Source organism: Monodelphis domestica, chromosome 1 (assembly GCF_027887165.1).
Source record: "Monodelphis domestica isolate mMonDom1 chromosome 1, mMonDom1.pri, whole genome shotgun sequence".
Classification (NCBI taxonomy): domain Eukaryota; kingdom Metazoa; phylum Chordata; class Mammalia; order Didelphimorphia; family Didelphidae; genus Monodelphis; species Monodelphis domestica.
In genome coordinates, this window is record NC_077227.1 from 20,194,815 (window position 1) to 20,217,597 (window position 22,783).

The 22,783-nt window shown below is 48.1% G+C and overlaps 1 protein-coding gene across 2 annotated transcripts in view; it reads right to left on the reverse strand.

The window, feature by feature from the left end:
• The window catches only part of FAM13C (family with sequence similarity 13 member C), a 103,175-nt gene that overhangs the window by 6,774 nt on the left and 73,618 nt on the right, over positions 1 to 22,783 (reverse strand). For both annotated transcript variants that reach the window (XM_007478338.3, XM_007478339.3), the window contains 5 exons: positions 9,643 to 9,853; positions 9,397 to 9,529; positions 6,566 to 6,647; positions 4,884 to 5,098; positions 1,340 to 1,435 (listed from right to left, as the gene is read on the reverse strand). In XM_007478338.3, the coding sequence (XP_007478400.2) occupies positions 1,340 to 1,435; positions 4,884 to 5,098; positions 6,566 to 6,647; positions 9,397 to 9,529; positions 9,643 to 9,853 (737 nt within the window). The remainder of the gene's footprint in view (positions 1 to 1,339; positions 1,436 to 4,883; positions 5,099 to 6,565; positions 6,648 to 9,396; positions 9,530 to 9,642; positions 9,854 to 22,783) is intronic.

Here is a 22,783-nt window from a genome sequence, read left to right on the forward strand (position 1 = left end):
AAGGAAGGAAGGAAGGAAGGAAGGAAGGAAGGAAGGAAGGAGGGAGGGAGGGAGGGAGGACAGGAAGGGTGTGTTACCCAGTACCAAGCGACCCAGAGAGGCAGTGCTGTGTGCAGGAAGGCTGCTCACCTTCTCTGCCTCTGTAGCCATGATCTATGGCGTAGGGCCTGCATGGACTATATGAACTGAAGGCTTGTTGCCTGTCGAAGGAGTTCTACCAGACCATTTCTAAGGCCTTTTCCCAGCTTTCTAGCTAATGGTCTAATAAAGTTGAAACAGGCCCTCCTTGAAGGCTCTCATGAGGCAGGTGGAGAGAGATCTCTCCTGGCAGGGAGCTGAAATGACTCACCATTTTTTCCTTCTGGCCAGAGCCCCACATCCTGTCCTCCCAGCATCTGTCCAGGGAGCCCCCCAGCTCTAAGGCCCCAGGTAGAGCCGAGGCTGTGGGTGAAGGCCAGAATGAGCTCAGGGCACCTGCTCTAGACTAGGGATGCCCACATTGACACGTGGGCATGAAGGAAAAGCCAGTCCTTGATTCCAGAGCAGTCCTTTGGCCTCAGCCATGGCCTCCTCCCACCCTATTGCAGTGACCTCGTCTAGGGAAGATCTTCTCGGAGCAGTTCCATTCCCACTCACAAAGCTGAGAAGTCGGGAATTAGTAGGACATCGATCCGAGTGATGGGAAAGTAGAGTTCGACCTCCGATGAGGTTTCAAGGCCTCGTCAAACTCTTGTTTTACAGAGGAGGAAATGGAGGCCCAGACTATCCAAGTCGCACAGGTAATAAAGGACAAAGGTAGGATTTGAACCCAGTTCTTGAGGCTCCAAAGCCAAGGGTCTTTCCCACCTGACCCAAGTCTTCCTGATCTAAGTGTGGCCCTCAACCAACTCCCTCAAATCTCTTTAGTGCTGTGCACTAAAGAAAGAGCACATACACATGCATCAAAATGCTTAAATTTATCATTTGTGATTTCTTTGTTCCTTTGAATTGTGGGCTGCGTTCAGAGTCTGGTTCTGATCGGAGGACCTGCCCGATCTCCTGGCTGTCAGCGCAGGAATCTGTTTATTCAGGATAATGGCCACAACTTCCCAAAGCAGGTCAAAAAGCCGACTTCCGACCCTTTGTGAAGGAGCTACGTGGGCCGGCGTGCCCAGAATGCCAATGCCAACTTGCCCCACAGACACAGGAACAGGGAATGGCAAACGTGATTCTTGGAGCAGAAGGAGTGCTTGCCCACGGGATGAGGAGGGCGTCTTGCTTCCTGGCTCAGCCCCTGCCCCCCCCATCTCTCAGCAGGCCCCAGAGCAGTGGGGGTGCACCCGAGAGCCCCGACACTTACGATGGTCGGGATCAGCGAGGGCGCCGACAGAAGCTGCTTGATGATCCGGTAGCGGTCATAAAGGGGCTTTATCAGGCTCTTGTCTTGCTTCATTACCTGGAAAGGCAGACACAAATGATGGCTCTCCTGCTACATAGGCGCCCAATGGGCTGCTGGCCTGACACAAAGCATCAGGACCCGACAGACTGCCCATGACGAGAGGGGAGCATGTGGGTCCTTCTGACAAGGGATCCCATCTGCTCTGCTTACTTTTTGATGGTGTCAGAGCTAGGCAAGGGGGTGAAGCGGCTAGCCCAGAGTCACCCAGACAGGAAGTGTCTGAGGCCAGATTTGAACCCAGGACCTTCCCTCTCTAGGCCTGGCTCACCGTCCACTGGCCACGTAGTTACTCCAGATCCTATGTATATATGATCTTCCTGTGGCCCGCCCACAGGGGTCCTCCACTCCCTGTCCTCTATGCTGAGGCTCGGGAGGATGCACAGGGGCTCACCGGCCAACTCTGCTTCTTAAAGGAAGCAAACACAAGATGGGAACGAGAAGAGGCCCCTGGGGGGGGGCCAATGGCGTGGCTCAGGACTGTAAGAAGAGAGTCGGACAGGGCTAAAGAGCAGAATGAGCCAACAGCTTACAATGCCAAAGGAGGGTGTCCTTAGCTCTCGGGGAGAGAAAAGGAGAGCAAAGAAAGGAAAAGACTTTACAGGCCAGATACAGAGATGATTCTCACACTCAGGACTTGTCTCTGCCTCTGACCTGAAAGCAAAAAAGGCTCATGGAGAGGGAGAGCCCAAGCCAAGGGGCCAGTGACTGCCTGGCTGCCCGACGAGATCAAGCACATCCTTGGGTCAAAGGGAACCAGCCCGTGATAAAGACCAGACTTGGTCAAAACTGCCAGCTGGCATCCTGGCTCTTCCATCAATTACTTTCTCGGGGTCTCAGCTTTGGCTCCTCGGAGAAAGGATGGACCTCGAGGAGATGGCCTGGAAGGTTCAACCCAACTCTAGATCTCTGGTCATGAGGTCCTCTGAGAAATCCCAGGGGACAAGCGAGTCCCCTCGGGACTAGACAAAAGCAAACGTTCTCCTAATTCTGCCTTTTGGGGGTTTTTGAGCCATAAGAAATGTCAAACCACATGATCACAAAAAACCTGGGAAGACCTCTATGAAGGGATACAAAGTGAAATGAGCAGAACCGGGAGAAATCTGGATGTAGTAGCAGCAATAATGCACAATGGCTGACCAACTGTGACTGACTCGACTATTATCAACAGGACCAAATGGGAAGTCCACCACCATAACAGATGGCGTCCAAAGGCAGACTGAATTTTTCCCTAGTGTAAGCAATCTATGTCTTGTTCCACCACATGATGGACAGGGAAATACAGATTCTATGATAATAGATGTACAAGCTGGATCGTACCACCTGCCATCTTGGGGAGGGATAGACGAGACGGAGAGAATATAGATCGCAAAATGTCAGAAAATGTTGAATAAAAATTGTAACCTGAAAAAATTAATTTTTCAATGAAGTCTGTAATTATAGGCCATTGAGTTTGACTTTGATTTATAGCAAGATTCCAGGCTCTATCATTAAATATATGGTCGGTGTTCTTGTAGACAAGGAAGCTGGGATCCCAGAGAGAAGGCACAACTTCACCAAGAATTAGTGACATAATGGAGTAAGATGCTTAATAGATATCGATCAGTTGATTGAGTGTATTTCTTTTTGGGACAGAATTGCCAAAGTGGGGAGAATGCGACAGAACAGTTTACCTATTTGGTCAAGCGTCTCATGCTGCTCTTGTGAATGAGCTTGCCAGATGTCAGCTAGTCAATAGGACAATTAGTCCGATTTCAAAGAATGCTCCGTAACAGTGACACGTCAGCTTGAAAGGAGCCTCCAAGGCTATGTCCCAGGGGTCTCTGCTTAGCTTAGCTCAGAGCTAGGTTACATGTCCATCAATGACCAGAAAGAAGGCATGACCTAAAGCTGGGATGGATAACTTGCCACGGAAGATAGAGTCAGGGTCCAAAAAGATAGACAGGCTAACATGATACTCTGAACCTGAAAACACTGGACAGCATCTAAAAAGATGAAATATAATTGGTATTCAAGGGGAGGCTAGATGGTACAGTAGATAGAGAGTCCAGGAAGATCTGAGTTCCAGTCTAGCCTCAGACACTTACTCCCGTTGTGACCCTGGGAAAGTCGTTTCATGTTTTTGCCTCAGTTTCCTCATCTATAAAATGAGCGGGAGAAGGAAATGGCAAACCACTCCAATATTTTTGTCAAGAAAACCCCAAATGGGGTCATGATGAGTCAGACACAACTGAACAACAAAAACATATAAATGTCAAGTCTGACCCTTGAAGCTCAAGAAATCCATTTCATGGGCACAAGATGGCAGAGTCAAGATTGGAGGGGAGTTTGGTTGAATGGTGTCTGTGGAAGAGCCAGGAAGAAGGCAGTAAGTCCCAATGCCTTGCTCATGGCTGAACCACATTTGGAGTGGGCTTCTCCATTTGGGCAGGAGATTGGTGGGATGTCCCAAGTATGGCTATCAGAACAATGAAGGGTCTCCCAAAAGTAGACCACAAGGTAAGGGGTGTGTAAGGCTCCCTGGAAGACCCTGGGATAACAGGTGCTCAGCTCAGCAGTGAGGCAACATAACGGCAATGGGCAGCTTGGGGAGAGAATGGGCACTGAACGTAATGGCAGGACACAGAGAGGGGAAGGAAGTCCTGAAGATCACTTAAGTCCATTTCCTGAGTTTGGGTGAGGATCCCTTGGTCTGGTCCATAGTGTACATCTGAGGTGTCAAATTCCCAAGGTCAGCATAACTCTCAACTCCCACATAAACCAGATTAGAATATAATCTGGAAATGTTTACAACTAATTATAATGTTAATTTGTGGAGTTCTGGCTAATATGTGGCCCATGGGAACCTATTTCCATTTGGTTCTGACACTGTTACTGTATGGGATGAGCCAGAGGGTGGGGGAAGAAGAGGGAACAGTGAGGGTGGTGGCACCATGTTGCCTTCCAAAGCAGCAAACTAGACTGTCACAGTTCCCCTTGGGTTCACTTATTCCAAAGATATCCTGGGATAGATCATATGGCTCCATCCCACAGCATCCCCAAGAAATGTTCCCGGTGTCAACAGGGCCAAAAAGCCTATCCTGTGCTTGGAAGCAACCCCTCGACATCCTCCAACCTCTGATGGACAGGACGCTCGAGTAGCTACCCCTCAAGGTACCAACCTCCACATGGCTCCCAACCTCCATGTGGCCTCCAACTTCCATGTGGCCCCCAGCCTTCATGTGCTCCCCACATCCATGTGGCCCCCAGCATCCACATGAACCCCCACCTCCATGTGGCCCCCACCTCCATGTGGCCCCCAACCTCCACATGGCTCCTAGCCTCTACATGGCCCCCCACCTCCACATGGCTCCCAGCCTCCAAGTGGTCCCCCACCTCCAACAACTGCTAAATCGTGGAGTATGGTGAAAGGTGGCACTGGCATCATTCAGGGCACATCCTGCTATACCTTGGCATCTTCCTGGGCAGTCAGTGGTTCTCTCTGCTCCTTCAACTGCTTGACCAGGGCATCTGGCATCTCTTCCCCAGAGGAATTTGGCTCGGTGCCTGCAGCTTCTGGCTTCTCTGTCTCTTTGGGCACAGTGGTGGGTTCCTGGTGCAAGGTCTGGTGGGGCAGGGCTTTGGGCACACTCCCATGTTGTTCTGAGAGCTTTAGCTTCAGTTCTGTGGGAAACACCACGAATGAACACAGATAGCCACCATCATTCAGGGCCTTTTGGAGATCATACGACCAGTTTTCCACACCAGTCCTGTTCCAAACTCTGGAAAGGCCCGAAAATGGAAGGAGCCAACCTTACTGAAGACCCCTCAGAAGCAGGGTTTGAGGGGAACTACGTTGGCTTCTTGGCCTCCAAATAGCTCCCTCAACCCTTACAAAGGTACCTGAAACTCCACCATCGGCAATCCTTCCTTCAGGTGGGGTTCCTTAAACATGAAACAACCCCTAGGAAGGGTACTATTTATGTGCCAATATTTGGGGTGGGAGTTGAGGGGGGCTGGGCTGAGCCAGGAAGTCCTGTTTCTGCCATGTGACTAAGATACCTCTCCTTGCAAACAGACTCTCTGGAAGTGGCCCCTTGGCATCCCAGAAAGCCCTGACAGACTGTTTTGAAGAGGCAGGACTGCCCTCCATGCAGGTGATTTTGTCCCCATCATGCTTCGTGATTATAATCGCAAGAGTAAGGAAAGTGGTTCACCATTTCAATGGATGGCACAATCACACTTTTTTTCAGTCAGGTGCATTTTCTTTTAAATGTTTAAAAAAGTTGCTGCTGTGTATTTCCTCCAGCTGCCTCCTGCCCACTGACCCCTTCCTGAAGTGGCAAGCAAAGGCAGCAGACATGCCAACCTGCCTACCCGGGCACGGCTCACCCTTTGTCCCCAGTACCCCGAGCCACTTCTCTACTGAGAGGGAGACGGCGCGTTTCCTTCTCAGTGCCCCAAGATCAAGACTGTTCTTCCATGACCTGGACACTATGCAGCTGTACCGATGTGGCCGTTTCACAAATGAAAGTGTCCTTTGCCCAAAAATGTCTCCCTCATTCCTCAAAAGGATGCCTGAAATTCCTCCATTGGAGATTTCGACCTGCTCTCTCATTCTAGCTCGATATAATGGGATTATTAGTCCTTTAAACAGTCTTTCCAAAAGTTGAAGAAAACAGATTTGTGTCATGGAGGAGAGGGAGGTAGAAGTTAGACAACCCATGAGCATTCGTTAAGGCTTACTGTGTGCCAGTCAGTGGGGACAGAAGGCCAGAACATGGCGCTAGAGGAAGACCAAGATTTATCAACCCAACGTAATCTCCTTCAAGGGGTTTTCCCAACAGAGAGGTGTCAAGCTCCTGAGCTCTGACCAGGTCAGTGGCGGTTCTCTAAGCAGCCCATCCTTTTCACGGGTCAGTGTGCTGGCCACTGAAATGGCTTTTGCTGTGAATCAGACTTGGGTTCCCCCAGGTCCTACCAACTGGGACAGATACAGGGCAGAACCCCAGGAGTGCCTCAGATATCCTCACATCCTCCCCAGCACAAAGGACAAAGAAGGGAGGCAAGAGAGAGGCTTTGGAAGCTTCCAGACTGACTCAGGGTCCCCCCCGTACCCCCAGCCATCCCACACCCCGACCTGCCATTTACCTTTGAGCTGCTTCCGGCCTTTGGCCAAGTCATTCATCCACTTCAGGACTTCAGGGTTGGAAGTCTTGTCTCCATGAGAAGGCTGAAACAGAGTGGGCGGGTCAGAGGCAAAGCTGGGCTAGGGGTAACAACCTAAGATGATACCTTCCCCCAAACCCTCCCCCCTCCACTTTTGCTATTGCTCTAGAGGACAGCACCGTCCTCCAAGTCATCCTGGACTCCTCGCTCTCTCTCAATCTGCCATATTCAAGATGGTGCCAGGGCCCATTGATGTCCCCCAGATGGGATCTCTCAGTACACTCCCTCCTCTCCCTTGACACTGCCCCCACCCTGATGTGGGCCCTGGTTCCCTCACCCTTGGACCCTTGCCAGAGCTGCTGGGGACTCTGCCTGCCTCAGTCTCTCCCACCTCCAGTCCATCCTCCATTCAGCCACCAAAGTGATCTTTCTGAAGCCAAGACCCAATTATGTCATGACTCACTAAACTCCAGGCCCCCGTGGCCTCCAGGGAGACTCACATTGGTCTGTCCTGCTAGGGCAGGGACCGTCTCTGCCATCTCAGTGCCTGGCACATAGTAGGTGCTTAATACACATTTCCTCACGCTGTCCCCCATCAAGGCAGAGATGGAGGCTGGGAGGCAGAGGGTGCTCAGAACCACACCCTCGAGACCTGGACACACTTCAATGGGAGGACCTGGGCAGAAGTCCAGAGTGGCCAAGGAGGGAGGGTTCTCATTAATGGAATTTCAGGCAGGCCAGAACGTTTGAGTGGCCAGCTTCCAGCCCTAAATCCCTGATCTTCGGCTGAGGACATGACCTGGCGGGGAACCATTCAGAAGAGTCCCAGAAGGAGATCTGGATGGGCTGCCCCAAAAGAACTCTCCCGAGGCCCAGCACCGTCTTCCTCCAACCCCTCGCATCAAGGAGAGAGTCCGGGGTCGTCACAAGCTATGCCAGTAGAACACAAAGCCCGCCAATTCCTGCCAACCGACCAAGCTGGAGAGGCTGGCGTGATCCACTTTCTTTTTTAATTTTATTTTTTGTATTTTATTTCTCATTTAAACCGTTACCTTTCGTCTTAGAATCGGTACTGTGTACTGGCTCCAAGGCAGAAGAATGATAAGGGCTGGGCAATGGGGATCAAGTGACTTGCCCAGGGTCACCCAGCTAGAAAGTGTCTGAGGCCAGATTGGAACCCAGGACCTCCCTTCTCTATCCCCTGAGCCACCCAGCTGCCTGCACCATCTTCCTATAGTGACAATAAGGAGAGAACTTGATATGCCTTAGAGGGCGACATCACTACGACCTGTTGGTACAAAATGAACCCTGCTAGAGGGAGATCCTGCTCATCGAGGGTCCAAAGATCTCCCAGCAGGCTTTGGGCAGATCCCAGAAGATCCACACATTGGCTGGGAAGACACGACGTCCACATTTTCACTAACCTCTAATGGAAATTGTGCATTTTCTCCAGTCATTTAAAAACCTGATTCTGAGGCGAGGCCTGCCAATGAAGGCCCGGCACCGAGAAGGAGAAGAAGGCCTGGCCGGGTGTGTGGGCAGCCTCAGGAGCAGCGGGGGAAACGGTCCAGGGGGACGGCCAGGCTGCCTCACTCTGACATCTACACCTAACAGAAAGGAGCGAGGCGTCCAGGGGGACGAGCTCCCATCCCTGCAGGTCTGTGGGAAGGAGGGAAAGAGGGAGGGAAGAAAGGAGGGAGGGAGGGAAGGAAGGAAGGAAGTTAAGAAAGAGGGAAGGAAGGAAGGAAGGAAAGAAGGAAGGAAGGAAAGAAGGAAGGAAGGAGGAAAGGAAGGAAGGGAGGGAGGGAGGGAGGGAGGGAAGAAAGGAGGGAGGGAAGGAAGGAAGGAGGGAAGGAAGGAGGGAGGGAAGAAAGGAGGGAGGGAAGGAAGGAAGGAGGGAAGGAAGGAAGGAAGGAAAGAAGGAAGGAAGGAAGGAGGAAAGGAAGGAAGGGAGGGAGGGAGGGAGGGAGGAAGGAAGGAAGGAAGGAAGGAAGGAAGGAAGGAAGGAAGGAAGGAAGGAAGGAAGGAAGGGACGAAGGGAGGGAGGAAGGGAGGGAGGGAGGGAGGGAGGAAAGGAAGGAAGGAAGGAAGGAAAGAAGGAAGGGAGGGAGGGAGGAAGGAAGGAAGGAAGGAAGGAAGGAAGGAAGGAAGGAAGGAAGGAAGGAAGGGAGGGAGGGAGGAAGGAAGGAAGGAAGGAAGGAAGGAAGGAAGGAAGGAAGGGAGGAAGGAAGGAAGGAAGGAAGGAAGGAAGGAAGGAAGGAAGGAAGGAAGGAAGGAAGGAAGGAAGGAAGGAAGGAAGGAAGGAAGGAGGAAAGGAAGGAAGGGAGGGAGGGAGGGAGGGAGGGAGGGAGGAAGGAAGGAAGGAAGGAAGGGACGAAGGGAGGGAGGAAGGGAGGGAGGGAGGGAGGGAGGAAAGGAAGGAAGGAAGGAAGGAAGGAAGGAAGGAAAGAAGGAAGGAAGGGAGGGAGGGAGGAAGGAAGGAAGGAAGGAAGGAAGGAAGGAAGGAAGGAAGGGAGGGAGAGATGGAGGGAAGGAAGGAAGGAAGGAAGGAAGGAAGGAGGGAGGGAGGGAGGAAGGAAGGAGGGAGGGAGGAAGGGAGGGAGGGAGGGAGGAAGGGAGGGAGGAAGGTAGGAAGGGAGGAAGGAAGGAAGGAAGGAAGGAAGGAAGGAAGGAAGGAAGGAAGGAAGGAAGGAAGGAGGGAAGGAGGGAAGGAGGGAGGAAAGAAAGTGGGAAGGTAGGGAGGGAGGGACGGAAGGAGGGAGGGAGGGAGGAGTAGACAGAGGACAAATCTTTCCTACCTCATGTGTCCTTACCCGATATTTCTTTTCTTGCTCAAACTTTTCTTCGAATTTTCTGATTTTCCTCTTGAGGCCCTGGATGTGCTTGGTCAGCTGGGTCACGGTCTGGGGCCCTTTGCCATCCTCACACCTGGAAGAGCTCCTGGGCCTGCACAGGGGACAGAGACACAGCCTGAAAAGGAGGCCTTCCTGAGGCCGAGGTGTCCCAAGCCAGAAAGGCCCGAGATGGGTGGGAGAAGTGGGCCCATCAGGCTCTCTCACATCATGAACTGCTGGGCGCTGGGGGGCGACGGGGCCGAGTCGGGGTCCAGGTTAAACCTCTGGCTCTGGCTGAAGATGGAGCATCGGGGCGACAGCAGGGGGTGGTCTCCGTCCGTGATGTGGCGCAGCAGGCGGCTGGTCCCGATGGTCGGTGGCTCCTCGCAGCCGTTCTCTGCCTCGTTCTGCCAGGCTTTGTAGGCCGGCGCAGGGTCTGCGGGGATGAGAGGGCCAGTTACTCACTGGGGACTACAGAAGGAAGCCTGGTGCTGCCGGGGTCCCTTCGTCCTTGGAGAGGCTGTAGGACAGCCCGAGATCGCGAGCTGTTGGGCACCCTAAACCCTGACACGGACGGAGAAGGCCCCGTCTCTGACTCCCTGATGGGGAAACTGAGGCCTGTGAGTCCTCTCTCCCTCTCCCCTTCTGGGACCCGCCCAGTCACACAGCCTCTCTGGCCCTCTCACTGCCCATGTCCATTGGGCGAAGCTGCCTCTCAATTAGGATGACTGAAAACTGCCGATCTTCCTTGTGGCCGCTGGGCAGCCCTAGATGGCGTCGGGGAGGCAGAACGAGGAAAGGGGGTTCTTGTGCGCTGGGTATTTGAGGGTCTCCCAGAACCCAGCCCAAACCCTGAGAAGGGCTGTTGAGGGAGTGAGCATCCCGGAACGTGGCTCTCTCATGCAGAGTGCGCAGCCATCCAGAAGAGCTGGGAATCAGGATTTACAAACATCAAGTTAGATCCAGCCAGGGTCAGCCGGGGGCCCCAAGCGGCCTTTGTCCTGGGCTTCGGCTTCCCATGCCTTTCAGACTTGTGGTTATGCCCACCTCAGACAATGACTGACCCAGGGTAAGTCACTTAGCCTCTGCCTGCCTCGACCTCCTCTTCTGTAAAATGGAGATAACAGCAGCACCGACTTCCTAGGGTTGTTTCGAAGATCAAATGAGATGACATGTAATAGTGCCTGGTACACAGGAGGAGCTCCGTGAGCGTCCACTATTATTAGCCATTCTAAGAGCAGGAAATGAAGGCAAAGTGAGGGTGAGGGCCACGGCCTGCGTAAAGGCATGGAGGCAGGAGTTCAGAACAAAGCAAGTAGGGCAGTATGGCTGGAATGTGGACTAGAAGGCAACAATAAGCCTGGAGAGACAGACAGGGGTGACAGAAAAGCCCAAACGGGCTTAACCAGATGAGCCTATATTTTAAATTACAGGAAGGAGGTTCTGAGCTGGTCAGATGTGGAAGGGAGAGATGGGAGGTGGTAAAACTAATTAGGAGGCTCCTGAAAAAGTCCAGAGAAGAAGGCAGAGAGCCTAAAAGGATGGGGGTGAGCAGAGAGAAGGAGGATGGATGGATGGATGGATGGATGGAAAGAGGGAGGGAAGGAGGGAGGGAGGAAAGGATGGAGGGAGAAAATGATGGATGGGTGGGTGGATGGATGGATAGATGGATGGGCAGGAAGATAAATCAATGGATAGATGAATAGACAGACAGGCAGATGAATGGATGGATAGATAGTTGGATGGATGGACAGATGGATCAATGGCCAGGTAGATAGACAGATGAATAGATATATGGATGGATGGATAGATTTATGGGTGAATGGATGGATAGATAGGCAGATGACTAAGTGGATGGATAGATGGGCACATGAATGGATAGATGAACAGATGGATGGATGGGCAGATAGATGGATGGGCAGATGGATGGATAGATTTATGGATGGATGGATGGATGGATGGATGAATAGACAGATGGATGGATAGATGGGCAGTTGAATAGATGAATGGGTGGATGGGCAAATGAATGTATAGATGAACGGATGGATGGATGGATGGATGTGCAGATAGATAGCTATATGGATGGATGGATGGATGTGCAGATAGATAGCTATATGGATGGATGGATGGATGTGCAGATAGATAGCTATATGGATGGATGGATGTGCAGATAGATAGCTATATGGATGGATGGGTAGATGGCATGTGAAAAGAACTGGTTACAAGAGATAATGGACTAGCTAGAGATGGGGGTGAGGGAGATGCACCAAAAGACAGTGGCTGAGTATAATCCAACTGAGAAACTGTGACCCCATATAAATCTTTATACTGTTTACACAGTGGGTTGATTCCTGCTAAGGACTCTCCAGTTCCTGCTGACCCAGATCACTACCTTCACCCACTCACTGCTGTTAACAATAATAATAATAATTATTATTATTATTATAATATGTAACATCACTGCTAATAATCATTTATGTAGCACCTACTGTGTGCCAGGCACTGTTCTAAATGCTTTATAAACATCTCTTGATCCTCACAACAATCCTGTAAGGTTGGTGATATTTTAATCCCCATTTTACAGATGAGAAAACTGAGGTAGGCAGAGGTTAAGAGACTTACCTAGGGTCACCCCCAGCTAGTAAGTGTCACAAGTGGAATTTTAACTGAACTACAGTCTTCTTGACTGTAGACCCAGTGCTCTGTGGTGCTCCCTAGCTGTCTACCTGCTGGTCCCCTCACATCCATTCCCTATCAATAGCCTTGCTTGCATCAAACTCAGTCTTTTCCCTGATGCCTCAGCATTATCTCACCTACCCCGGCCCTTCACCATGCTCATCAGCCCTGGCTCTCCTGCCTGCTCTTATCATTTTGATCAAAGATGCTTTAAATTCAAGATGCCATCTCCCACCTCTATACATTTGTACAAGCATGATCTCTTCTCTTCCCACCCACACCCCACACCTAGAACCTGTCTCTTTCTCATCTCTACCTAAAGAATTTTTGTCTTCCCTTTAAGGCCCAACTCAAGGGTCACCTCCTCCCTGAAGCCTTCCTGATGACCCCCAGTTGATATCATCTCTCCTTCCAATTCAACCATGCAGATGTTCTATCATGTTCCACCCCCAACTCATTACATTAGAATAAGCTCCCTAAGGATAGGGGTATTTGAGGTTTACCTGTGTAAGTCCTTGAACCCAGAACCATTCATGGCACATTTGTTTTTGAACCAGACCTACTTATGTAGAAACTTCCCTGGTAAAGAAATTAGGCAATCCCTTCTATGAGTGGCACCTGGAGAATTTTTCCTGTTGGGCTGGGTTCACACCTGCCTCTACTAGGGTAGCAGTTTTCCTAATATCTCCCCACTGTTCGTGTTCCCCCCCAAATGATTCTGAATTCCATAGATGGATGGAAGCAGGATTCTAACTCAAGGCTTCCTGACTCCAAATCCAGCTTTCTGGATGTTACACCAAGTCCATCTTTCCTCCCTCTACCCCAACTCTCTTGAAAAACGGTATAGAATTAGCCAAATAGTCATAGGTTACTCTGCTATTGTGGGAGAGTGCCTGGAAACATCACAGCATCACGGACTCTCAGGAGTAGATGGAACTGGTTCAAGTCAACCCCCAACGAGATGGTGCCCAGTTTCTGCCTAAAGCTCTCCAGTGACAAGAGACCCATTACCTCCAGGGGTGGCCCATTCCACGGTTAGGAGGCTCTCCATAGTTCCAGTTTCTCGGTCTCCCCCGTGGAATTAATCACACTATTTCCTGATTCTCTCAAACAGGGAGTTGCCCAGTCACATTCAAGTCTCACATGGAGTGGTGAGTGCCCACCCTTCAGGGCATCTGCTCGCACTCATTCCCATCAAGCAGGGTGATCAAGGTACCTGCTGGGTCAATCTCAGGCTCTAGAGGTGGCCATGGCACTGGGCATATGCCACCTCAATGGAGCCTCAAGACATCTCAGCTGGTTTCAACAACACTGATCCCCTTGGAGAATAACTTTGGCACTGGGATGAACCTTAGAGGTCATCCAGTCTCACTCTTTTTAAACCCTCACCTTCTGTCTTAGAATCAGTACTGGATAGCAGCTCCAAGGCAGAAAAGCACTATGGGCTAGGCAATGTGGGTGAAGTGACTTGCCCAGAGTCATACAGCTAGGAAATGTCAGGCCATTTTTGAACCCAGGACCTTTTGATTCCAGGCCTGGCTCCCTATCTACTCAGCCACCTAGCTGCCCCTCAGTCTAACTCTGTACAGAAGGAAAAACTGATCTGCCTCAGTCACACAACTCAATGTCAAAGTTGCATGCACCTACAGGCCAGTTGACTTGTCAGTTCCATGGGGGAAAATAATATATTTGCTGGAAATGATCATCTTGTCTTTACCAAATTGGTCAATCTCCTCAGTCCAAACCAATGAAACAAAAGACCTGGGTGAATTTAGGCATCCCTCTGGACTTCTCCTCTTCAGCAGGAGCATCATTGATTTGTCCCCTCCTCTTCCCCTTGGCTGTCCAGCTCCCCTTTCTGAAGTGGCTTCTCCCATCAGAATGGAAGTTCCTTGAGGGTGAGGTCTGTCTTATTGTATCTGTATCTCCAGTGCTTTTTATAATGCCTGCTTAATAACTGTTTTATCTACACATCCATTCTGTCCATACACCCATCCATCCATCCATCCATCCATCCATCCATCCATCCATCCTTCCAGCCAGCCAGCCAGCCAATTAGCTAAGTCTCACATCTGTCTGCCTGTATCCACCTCTCTATCCATCTAGCTACCTATCCATCCATCTAGTTCTCATATCTGTCTACCTATCTGTCTATCCATCCATCCATCCATCCATCCATCCATCCATCCATCCATCCACCTACTTATCTATCTCTCTATCTATTTATCTGTCTGTCTATCTATCTATCTATCTATCTATCTATCTATCTATCTATCTATCTATCTATCTATCTATCTATCTATCCAGCTCTCATATCTGTCTGCCTGTCTATCATCCCTCTATCTATCTATCTATCTATCTATCTATCTATCTATCTATCTATCTATCTATCTATCCATCCATCCATCCATCTGTCTATCCATCTGTCCATCTACCAACCCATCTGTCTGTCCATCCACCTGTCCATCTGCCTGCCTATCTATCTATCTATCTATCTATCTATCTATCTATCTATCTATCTATCTATCTATCTATCCATCCATCTGTCTATCCATCTGTCCATCTACCGACCCATCTGTCTGTCCATCCACCTGTCCATATACCCACCCATCTGTCTGTCCATCCACCTGTATGTTTGCCTGTCTTTCTGTCTACCTATCTATCTACCTATCTATCCATCCATCTAGCTCTCATATCTGTTTATCCATCTACCTATCTGGCTCTCACATTTACACACTTGTCTATCTGTACATCTAGCTAGCTAGTGTCCATATCTATCTGTCTGCCTATCTATATGTCTATTCATCTGTCCATCCAACTGGGCATCCAGGCATCCATCCATCCATCTAACTAGAAACTAAGTGCTGTAATCCTCAGGTGGAACCCTGGGCCTTTAAGACATGCACTGGACCAGGAAGCAGGCCTGAGCTGAGCATCTGAATCAACGTGACCCACTTTTCTTGACCACTTCCAATCACTGTGACCTCAGACAAGTCACTCCGCCTTTCTCACCTCGTTTCCTGATTGTCAAAAGCCTTTATCTGTTATTCATAAAAATGGTCCACAGATCACAGCCAAGGAGAGAGCCCTGGGGACCTCCACTGAAGATATTCCTTTTTACTGGCAACAATCCATCAGCCAACATTCTGTGCTTTGGGCCAAGCACTGAGCTTCGCAGATGCCTAAAAGTAGTCACCCAAGCCACATCCCTCCATCCTGGCCTTGAAAATGCTGTGAAGGACCCTTGTCAAATGCCCTGCTGAAATATGGGTTCCTTAAATGGGCAGCATTTCCCCAATATGCTAGGCTGAAAACCCTTTCAAGAAGGGAAGTCGGCAGGAACTATTCCAATATGTGCCACCACCTCCTTTTCTAAGGGCTTAAAAACTGCCTGACCTTTAACAGCCCATTCCAAAATGTCAAGAGTCGACGTTGAGTCCAGTCGCTTTGGCTGGAGCGCCCTCCTTTCTGACCCTGAAGATGAGGCTGCTTGTCCTTTTCTGCTCCCATGGCGCCTTCCCCATTTCTGACGATCCCACAAAGGTCACTGACCAGGGCTCACCGCCCAGAGCCAAGAGCTCCCAGCTGGCCTTCTACACATAGACAAAACAATCAACTGGTCGCTTTGGTTCTTTTTCTTCACTGGTTGCTTTGAGGTCATGAAGACACCGTCCGATAAGAGTTCCAAGCCCCTATCTCAGGAGAAAAACCCCCAGAGCCGAGAGCTCTGGCTCCTTTGCTTTCATGTCTCCTCTGTGGAATTTCTAGTTTCATCTTTTCAAATGCCTTATGATAAAATGTATGTGAAATCCTTCTTCTTGTGAGCTGTTCTCCTGGCACACACTCACAGCATGAGAGACGTGTGCCATCAGTGCCCAGCCAAGGTCTGGACCTTGTAGAAGTTTACATTTATCTACTTGTAAGTATCTGGGCTTAATGTGCTGGGCACTGAGCTAATAAAAGCCTGGGACACAAAGAAAATGCCCATGGGCACTTAGGAAATATCTGTGAATTGCTGACTTAGTGTCCTGAAGACTTGGGTTCAAATCCCACCTCTGAAAATTAAGCCTCTCTAAGCCACATCACAGCAAGATGGCGCTGTGGAATTAGAATCAGATGGAGCTGAGTTTGCATCCTGCCTCAGATCTTTACTAAGTGGCATGATCTGGGCTGGTCATTTAATCTTCCTCAGCCTCAGTTTCCTTATCTGTAAAATGAGTAAAATAATAACACTCATTTTACAAGGTTGTTGAGATCAAATGACATAAGATTTGTAGGTTTACAAACCTCACTGCTGGACAAATCCTAACTATTATACATATAGTGTGAGACAGTGTGCCTGGTGGACAGTGAACCGGTCTCTGAGTCAGGAGGACATGGATTCAAGTCCTGCTTCCCACATATCCTAGCTGGATGACCCTAAGCAGATCCTGACCTCTCTAAGACTTGGAATTTGGAGAGTAGGTGATGGCCTCCCTGGTGGAGAGAGCAACCCTCTTGGGAATGCTCTCGACCAGTGAAATCCCAATCCAGAACTTCTCCATTGTCTCCTCCACCAAATACTGGGTTAAGTGTGGAGAGGGGGTTAAAAAACCCACCAAAGAACAATCCTCACTCTCCAGGTCCTCCCAGTCCAACAGGGGAGGTAGTCTGCAGACAACTGTAAGCAAGATACAGATGGACAAACTGTGCAAGGGGAAAGATGGAGCCATTTTTATTAAGGCAACTCTGTGATTCGTTAAAAAAAAATCAACTAAAAGGGGAAGGTAGGCAGCACAATGGAGAGAGATCCAGACCTGAAGTGAGGAGGTCTTGGGTTCAAATCTGGCCTCAGACACTTCCTCGCTGTGTAATTCTTCTGTCTTAGAAATGGCACTAAGGGAGAAGGTAAGGGCTCAAGAAAAGGGTTTTGAGGGCAACTAGGTGGCTCTGTAGATAGAGAGCCAAGCCTGGAGATGGGAGGTTCTGGGTTCAAAACTGGTCTCAATCACCCTAGATGGGTGATCCTGAGCAAGTCACTTCACCTCCCTTTCCTAGTTCTTATCACTCTTCTGCCTTAGAACCAAGACACAGTATTGATTCTGAGTGGAAGGTAAAAGGTTTTGTTTTTCTAATCAAATAAATAAAGGTGTGGACAAGGGAGGATCAGTGGCATCATTTAGTTAGATTTTCAAAAAGTTTGTGCAACCATTCTCAAAGGACAGTTTAAAAAACAAACCAACTACCAAATGAAGTTCCATTGAGACCAGGAAAAATGTTTTATCCCAGATGGGAAATTGGCTCATTAATGAAAGGCAACAACTGAGCATGCAGGTAAATGGAAATTTCTAAAAGACATGTCAGCACTTTTCTTTACCAAGAATTTTCCCCAGAGATGAGTTTTGGGACTCGTCTTATCTAACATTCTCCTGAATTATGGAGAAGAAGAAGTTGGATCTTTAAAAGAGAAATAGCCAAGAATAAATTAAATCCCCATAAAATGACCCAGAGGCGGGACCTGCCAAGGGCTCTGCTCCAGATCAAAAAGAGCATCCCATGGACTTCCTGGTGGGCAGGGGCATCCGAGAGACACCTCGCCATCAATCTCCCCTCCAATACTCCCACAAGGGGCCATTCAGCCTCTTGTAGACCTCCGGGGAGGAAGGAAGCTGGACGCTTCTGAAGGGGCTTCCTCAAACCCAAATGTAGGCTTTTACATTTCTGTCCATCAAATTTTGCCCAATAGGGATCTGATTGGGGATGTAGACTCTAAGCGAACACCCTTGAGCAAATATATCCCAATTCCATAAGTAATATGGAAATAGGTCTTGATTGATGACACAAGTAAAACCCAGTGGAATTGTGCGTCAGCTACAGGGGGAGGGGAAGAGGAAGGGAGGGAAAGAGCATGATTCTTGTAACCATGGAAAAATATTCTAAATTAACTAATTAAATAAAATTTTCCAATCAATCAAGCAATAAAAAGAAAAATAAAAAATACTGCCCAATAGTCAAGCCTAGTGATTTATGTTTTTGATTGTGACTTGGTCATCCAATGTGCATCTCTCTTTGTCCGATATAGGACTAAAAAGAGGAAAACATTAGAGAGCTATAACTCAATTGATGTTAACATGGGAAGCTCCCTAGTAGCAATAACACTAAGGAAGGGGCTTTATCCCTTTGTAGCATCTACAGTCCAAAAAGAAGGAAAAAAAATCTCCTGGGCCTCATTCATGAGTGTGGATCCCCCCGCCCTAGCTGGAACATGGTGCCTTTTTTGTGACCGCCCCTCCAAAAGGGGTCCAAGGACTCTGGAGAAAGATAAAAGATGGGCAGTTCAAGTGACCAGAGGTCAGTCTCTTCAGCCTAAGGAGACATAGGCTAGGAGAGGATCTGATCAGTTTTTATAAAATCAGATGAGGTATGGAGCTCCAAAATCGCCAAATCCTAAAGTGCCAGAGCTATGGGAAACTCAAAAAGCACCCTCTTCCCCCCAAAAAAGAAGCTAAAAGACCAATAAAATCCCAAGAGCCGTTTAACGCAGTGGTGGAACGTGTTATATCATGAAATGGGAAGGACTGAAAATGGAAAGAATTCCCCAGTGGCTGGGTTGTTAAGGAAGATGAAAGGTGTCCTGGGCAAAGCAACCGAGGTCAATAGCCTCATCCTAGGAGCCGCCATTTTCTGGAGCTGCTGCTGGAGACCCAGCCCTGGCCTGGCTGGCTCAAAGGACTACATCCAATGGCGATGTGCCATTTCTAACAGCCTCTCGTTGCCCTCCAAAAAGGGCAGGTTTCACGAGCAATTTCTGCTTCATTTTCCATTCAATGATAACATAATACGTACTCATCAATGCATCCCAAAGCCATTCATTCCAACCTTAAATGACCATCCATCCACTTAGAGAAAACCTTGTCTCAATTACTTTGTTTATACATTTTTCAAGACTCTGTTTATAGCCTGCAAGCCTGGGACTGCTCTCTGGTGTCTCTCAATAAGAATTCTTTATTTTTGCTACTAGTTACTATCTAGATTTTGTTCCCCTTGGATTTAACGGTGAAAAAGAAGTTCAGTTCAGGGTAAATAGGTGGCATAAGGGACCGAACACCAGGCCTGGGTTCAAATCTGCCCTCAGATACTTCCTAGCTGGGTGACTCTGGGCAAGTCACATAACCTAACCCTTGTCCTTCTGTCTTAGAGTTGTTATTAAGGCAGAAAATAAGAGTTTGGTAAAAAAAAAAGGAAAAAAAGTTCAGTCTTTTCCCCACTGGGCAATGAGCTGCCTCTTGAATCCCCCATCATCCCCCCTGTATTAACAGCCATATGGCAATGACTGATACAGTGGAAATGTATGGGACATAGAGTCTGAAGCAGTCTGTGTTCAAATCCCATCTCACACACTTAATAGCCATGAGACCAAAGCCCGACCAATTTTTTTTTGTCAATACTTTGAGCCTCAGTTTCCTTCTTTAAAAGAGGATGAGAATGCCCTTTGGTCTCTACCTTACAGAGGCTACAAATGTATATATTTTGCAAACCTTAAAGTTTAATTACTTTAAGTTTATTTAATTAAATTATATAATATTTTTAAATTTAAATTTAAAAAATTTAAATATAAAAAATAATTAAAGCTATAATAAATACGAATTCTTACGACTACAGCTTAACTTAAGTTTGGGGTCCAGTATTTTGATTTCAAGACCTAGGAAATAGTGTTCCTCACTGATGCCTCCATTTGGAATTCTCAAGGGCCTCAAGCCGACAAGTGCTGATTAGTTCTGTACAAAATACAAGTCTATAGGGAGCCTCTACAGGCATTGTAGAACAAGGACAGCCGAATTTAAGTCAGCCTGAAGTAGTCACTGGGTACTCCAGGCCACAGCTCACATGGGGATTTCCCCAGCCAAACCAAACAATCTGGACCAAGGAGGGCCTAATTTCCTGGTCTTAGCAGGACTAAAGGCTGGAAGGGAAGACACTCCTACAGTATCCCAGACAAAGGGAGCATTGGTTTCGAGCAGGAATGGGCCTCTTTTACAGATAAGAAGAGTAAGGCCCAGGCCCATAAGTAGCCACAAGGACCAATCTCTGACTCCAAAATTAGAGTTGTTCCAGCTAGTTAGCCCAAAATGGCGGCAGGTCTAAACTGAGCATGGCAAATGCTGGCCAATCAAACCAACAAACGATCAAATGCCTCTTGCAAGCAAGGCCCAGGAGCTGACAGAGGGTGGATGTCCATCTTAAAAGTGATTCTAACTGAAGAAATAACTTCTTTCCTCTCTATGCCAGCCTGATGTGAAAAACACAAACACCCCATATTTACTTCAGGCCTCCAAAAGGGAGTCTGGGAAAGTTACAGACACAATTCAATTAGCAGCCATTTACATGGAAAATCTAGACAAGATGGATAACCTCTCAAAGGGGCTGAGGGAGGGAGGGAAGGAGAGAGGGAGGGAGGGAAAGAGAGAGGGAGAGAATTCCACACAATATTCTTTAGAAAAAAATTTTGTTTTTACATGTTATTGGGAAAAAATAAATAAAATTAAATACAAAAAAGTTTATAAATAAAACTAAACAATTAGCAAGCAATTATGAAGTGTCTACTGTGTGCAAAACACTAGGAGACTCCTCTTTCTGATTCCAGGAGCAATCCACCTTGCCACCTAGCTACCCTGTCCATTTTCAGAAGAGGAAACTGAGGCTCAGAGAAGTTAAGGAGCCTATCCAGCATCACCCAGCTAGGAAGGCAGAGGCAGGATTTGAATCTTAGTGCTCCTTGATCAGAGGCCACTATGCTATCCACAACAACATAACACACCCTGGCCTTGCAGTGCTTACAGTCTAAGTAGTAGATATAGTATAAACAGGGATAAATAGAATATACAATAATAGAGAAGTCTATAAGAAAGATGCAAAGTGTTTGGTGAGAAAACTAAAAAAAAAAGATGTTTACTGAGTGAATCAGGGAAGATTTCTGAGAGGAGGTCATTTTGGAGTCAGGTTTTTATAGGACAAACAAGATTTAAAGAGGAAAAGGGAGGAATGACTACTTCCATACAAAGCATGCATGATGAATTAGGCTTCATTTTATACATTCATTCATTTATCCATCCACTCATCCATTCATCCCTCCACCCATTCATTCATTCACCCATCCATTGTTCATTGTTGCGTCCAATTCTTCATGACCCCATTTGGGGTTTTCTGGACAAAGCTACTGGAGCAGTTTGTCAGTTCTTTTTCCAACTCATTTTACAGATAAGGACACTGAGGCAGACAGGGTAAAGTGACTTGCTCAGGGTCATACAGCTAGTAAGTGTCTGAGACCAGATTTGAACCCAGGAAGATGAGTCTACTTGGTTCTAAGCCCAGCATTCTAACCATTGTGCCACTTAGCTGTCCCTATCCATCCATCCACACATTCCACTATCCATCCCTCCATCCATCCACCCATTCATTCTTTTATTCATTCATCTATTGATCTCTTCAGTCAACAAACACTAAGTTCCTGCTCCACGTAGATAGCACTGTGAAAGGGGCCACATTGATCTAAGACAAAATGCAGCCTCAGTCCTCATATTGATTTGCCTGATATAAAATAGGAACCCAGAGCCTTATAATACTGCATACTCCAACGGAAGTTTCCAATGTGGGTTGTTCCTTCTATGGATGTTGATCACAGCCCCTCCACAAGGGAGCAGACAGTTTTTGAGTTGTTGGGGCTGTGAGACCCTATGCCCCATGGCCAGCCTCTTTGTCTGTCCATACAAAACTCAAACAGAGGGAATGGTCTGCCAGAAGTGGGCCAAGGGTCTCCGGGGTCAGAAGTCTGAAGCTTGGACCCGAGCATGGAATTGTCCTAAGTTAGCAGGGCTGATCCTTGGACAGAGTGGCCCGAACCACCCCTAGCCTTTCTATCATGGCACCCAGTCCTGTGCCCTGACCAAGTCTCAGAGAAGGGGCTTAAGGAAGAGATGGCATGATAATACCCAGAGTAAAGTAATGGGGTGTAATCCATCTAGAATATATGTTAGAATCCCAGCATTCAGTGGGCAGAGGGATCCTAGAAATGAAAATAAAACCTGTATTTTACAGCCCCCAAAAGCTTACTTGTCCAAGGCCATAAAGAAAGCTTGAACTTGAATCCAAGTCTCTTGATTCCTAGCTAGGAACAAAAAATTCTCTCTCTCTCTCTCTCTCTCTCTCTCTCTCTCTCTCTCTCTCTCTCTCTCTCTCTCTCTCTCTCTCTCTCACACACACACACACACACACTATATGTATATGTAATATATAATATGTATATTTAGCTATTTATGAGTCTACTGTCTATGTATCTAATTTCCACTGAACAGAGATCAGACCTTGGACACAAGAAGACCAAGGGTCAAGCCTTGCCACCTCACTCTGGTTGGGTGATCAGCTTAAGACTTTAAGTAGTGGAGAAGCTTCCAATTATTCTTACTGGAGGGAATTTCCACACTTGGAATCCCCTTTGCCATGACTATTGCAGTCCATAGTTAGAGAGCATACATTATCTAGGACAGTCCTATCCAGTACGTGCCCCACATTCAGCAGTCTGAGAACTAAGGTGAGGGCCCCACATAATTAGTGGGGGTGAGAGGGAGGACTAGAATCCAGACCTTTTTGACTCCAAGGCTAGCCACTATACCACATTGATTCTCATATGCAAATATTCTGAGGAAGACCCATA